Source organism: Mandrillus leucophaeus, unplaced genomic scaffold (genome assembly GCF_000951045.1).
Source record: "Mandrillus leucophaeus isolate KB7577 unplaced genomic scaffold, Mleu.le_1.0 Scaffold230, whole genome shotgun sequence".
Taxonomy (NCBI): domain Eukaryota; kingdom Metazoa; phylum Chordata; class Mammalia; order Primates; family Cercopithecidae; genus Mandrillus; species Mandrillus leucophaeus.
The window spans coordinates 203,471-206,909 of record NW_012102366.1 but is presented as its reverse complement, the minus strand read 5'-3'; the positions used below and the strand labels follow the sequence as shown (position 1 = coordinate 206,909).

The window sequence follows — 3,439 nt, the reverse complement described above, 5'->3', positions numbered from 1 at the left end:
TGAAACCCTGTCTCTACCAAATATACAAAAAATTAGCCGGGCGTGGTAGTGGGTTCCTGTAGTCCCAGCTACTTGGGAGGCTGAGACAGGAGAATGCTGTGAACCCAGGAGGCACAGCTTGCAGTGAGCCGAGATCGTGCCACTGCACTCCAGCCTGGGCAACAAAGCAAGACTCCATCTCAAAAAAAAAAAAAAAGAAAAAAGAAGAGCAAGTTTATGGCTGGTTGCAGTGGCTTATGCCTGTAATCCCAGCAGTTTGGGAAGCTGAGGCGGGAGAATCATTTGAACTCTGGAATTTGAGGCTGCAGTGAGCTATGATTACACCACTACACTCCAGTTGGGTGACAGAGTGAAACCCTGTCTTAAAAAAAAGGGGGCAAGTTTAGGATGAGTGGGACTAAGAACTTGAGGTAAAGGACCTCTTCATTTACAAAAAGTCAAGGAAATATTTGCAGTGGTCACGTTTTGGGTTTCCAGGGATAAGCATTGACAGAATACAGCATAGTGAAGAGAAATGCAATTTACCACACATTTTTTGAGAGCCTATTATGCAGAACAAACACTTTGGGAAGTAAAGGTTGATTACTTCCTCTCCAAGGATGATATGTCTAATGAAGTCCCTTGTCCTTAGCTTCATTCTTCATAATGCCAAAAAGATCCATGGGTATGATTTTCCATATGGAGTTGAATGTTCTAGTTCTATTATTTTCTCTTCACTTGTCCTGGAAAAACATCCCCCTATAAAAGAGGTTTAGATTAAAGGTGGATGTAAGGGTAAAATAAAGCAAACAAACAAAAATCAACAACATGGAGAAAGAGCAGGAGTGATTTAAACCCAGCTTGAACCAGCAGGCAAGGATGGCATGATCTCCTAGCATTTAAAAATCCTAGGGCAGATGTGGTCTTCTTTGGCTTAGAGTGGGAAGACTTATCAAAAATTCAGCAGGAAGAATTATTCTTTTTGATAAATTTTCAGACATAATATTCCACTCTGGAATTTCAGTCCCCTGGATGTTTTTTGTCTATGAAGAAAGGTTAGAGTCTTGTTGGCTTTGTTCCTCTTTGAATGCCTGTTATCTAACATAGTGCCTGACACACTGTAGAAGTCAACAAATATTCTCCTTGCACCCCGCAACTAACAGCTCGGTTTAGCAGCCCCAAGCTCCACAGAGGAACCAACATCTCCTGAAGAAGCCTATGAGGTTAGCGGTTCCTAGCCTAGTTATAAGAGCTGTGTGCAAGAAGTTCAAAGTTATGTCTTCCTTCCTGGTATTTATGGTTCATTCACAGATGCAATTTACAAGTCAAGCATGATTTTTCCCATAGGGAACATTGCCCAGCAACCTAACTGATCTTCCAACTTTATCAAGTTTCTTGGGAGCAGAGTTAGAAAGTTAACCCAAGGTCAAATTTGTCCATAGAAGAAGAGTTTCATTAGCTTTTTACTCAAACTTTGTGCCTAAAAAATAGAAGCACAGAGATTTTTCTATAGAGACGGGGTCTTACTTTGTTGCCCAGGCAGGTCTCAAGCTCATGACCTCAAGCAATCCTCCTACCTTGTTCTTTCAAAAGTGCTGGGATTACAGGCATGAGCCACCATGTCTGGCCAAAGCTAATATATTCCTTAAATAGAGATTCGTATATATATGCATATATATATATGTATATATATAATTTTTCCTTTTTTTTTTTTAGGCAGGGTTTTGCTCTGTCACCCAGGCTGGAGTGCAGTGGTATGATCTTGGCTCATTGCAGCCTCTGCCTCCTGGGCTCAAGCAATCCTCCTGCCTCAGCCTCCTAAATAGCTGAAATTACAGGCATGCACCACCACACCTGGTTAATTCTTTGATGTTTCTATAGAGACAGGGTCTCACTCTATTACCCAGGTTATATTTGATATTTTCCCCATCCAAAGATACACTCATATTATTCAATTTCCACAATGTTAAGTGATAATAATAAAAACGATTTCCCTTATTCCATTATGGAGAACCAGTATCTAGAATGCTGGCAGCTTTGGGAATTATTTTGGATTATCTGGGAAATCTTTCATAGGTCACAGTCAACAGTCAGCACTTCTACTCTTGTTGAGAATAATTAAGGACAGAGTTTCACTCTTGTTGCCCAGGCTGGAGTGCAATGGTGCAATCTTGGCTCATCATAACCTCTGCCTCCCAGGTTCAAGTGATTCTCTTGCCTCAGTCTCCTGAGTAGCTGGGATTACAGATGCCTGCCACCACGCCCAGTGGCTCACACCTGTAATCTCAGCACTTGAGAGGCCAAGGTGGGCAGATCACTTGAGGTCAGGAGTTCGAGACCAGCCTGGCCAACATGGTGAAACACCATCTGACTAAAAATACAAAAAAATTAGCTGGGTGTGGTGGTGGGCACCTGTAATCCCAGCTACTGGGGAGGCTGAGGCAGGAGAATCACTTGAACCCAGGAGGCGGAGGTTGCAGTGAGCTGAGATTATACCACTACACTCCAGCCTGGGCAACAGAATGAGACTCTGTCTAAAAAAAAAAAAAAAAAAAGAAAGAAAAGAAGAGACAGGGGTCTCACTATGTTGCCCAGGCTGGGCTCAAACTCCTGGACTCAAGTGATCCTCCTGCCTTGGCCTCCCAAAGTGTTGGGATTACAGGTGTGAGCCACCATGCCCAGCTTCTTTTTAAACGTCTATTCTGTCATTTATTCAAAAAGCCAAATATGGAACGAAATGTCACATAGTGCAGGAAGCTCATTCTGTGGTACACTGAGCCTGAGTTAGTGCAATGGAAGAACAGAATACCAGCAACCAGATTCCAGAAGTATCGTCTTTCTAACAGGGCCATTTCCTCCCCCAGGAAGGTCCCACGATTCCCTGCACTCATCCTCTGTAATTATGCAGAGCAACTGGGGCAGAATCCGTATCCTGGAGCCTCTTCCATGGCGTTCCCTCACTCTGTGGGGCTCACATCCACATCTTTATGTACAGGGGGCATTTGGAGTGAAGAAGATCACTCTGCTATGCCTATGCTTGTAAATTTCCCCCAGTGGGAGTCTGTGTTAGATTGCATTGGTTCTTGATATGTTTTACTCATACATCTTTGCACAACAAGAATACATATGAAAACCAGCCTAAGTGCTGTTAGTGAGTAGAGAGGAGTCACTGAGGAAAAATATAACAAGAATGAGGAACTCAAACCAGGTTATCAGGAAAAGGACTCTTCCTCATACCCTCCAGGAAAGCGAGTTTGTACTCAGACTAGCTCCTCAAAGCTACCCTATGTTTCCCAGGCTGGTGTCAAACTCCTGGGCTCAAGCGATCCTCCCATCTCAGCCTCTCAAGTAGCTGGGAGTACAACACCACAACACCTGGCTTCTTTTTTTTTTTTTTTTTTTTGAGATGGAGTTTTGCTCTTGTTGCCCAGGCAGGAGTGCAATGGTGCGATCTTGGCTC

General features: G+C 43.4%; 1 protein-coding gene across 1 annotated transcript in view; it reads right to left on the bottom strand.

Annotated features, from left to right (window-relative positions):
* Window positions 1-505: 505 nt before the first annotated feature.
* Window positions 506-3,439, bottom strand: part of ADGRE3 (adhesion G protein-coupled receptor E3) — an 86,702-nt gene continuing 83,768 nt past the window's right edge. Inside the window, exon 13 of the mRNA XM_011981810.1 lies at window positions 506-738. Coding sequence (XP_011837200.1) covers window positions 703-738 — 36 coding nt within the window. The 3' untranslated portion in view covers window positions 506-702. The remainder of the gene's footprint in view (window positions 739-3,439) is intronic.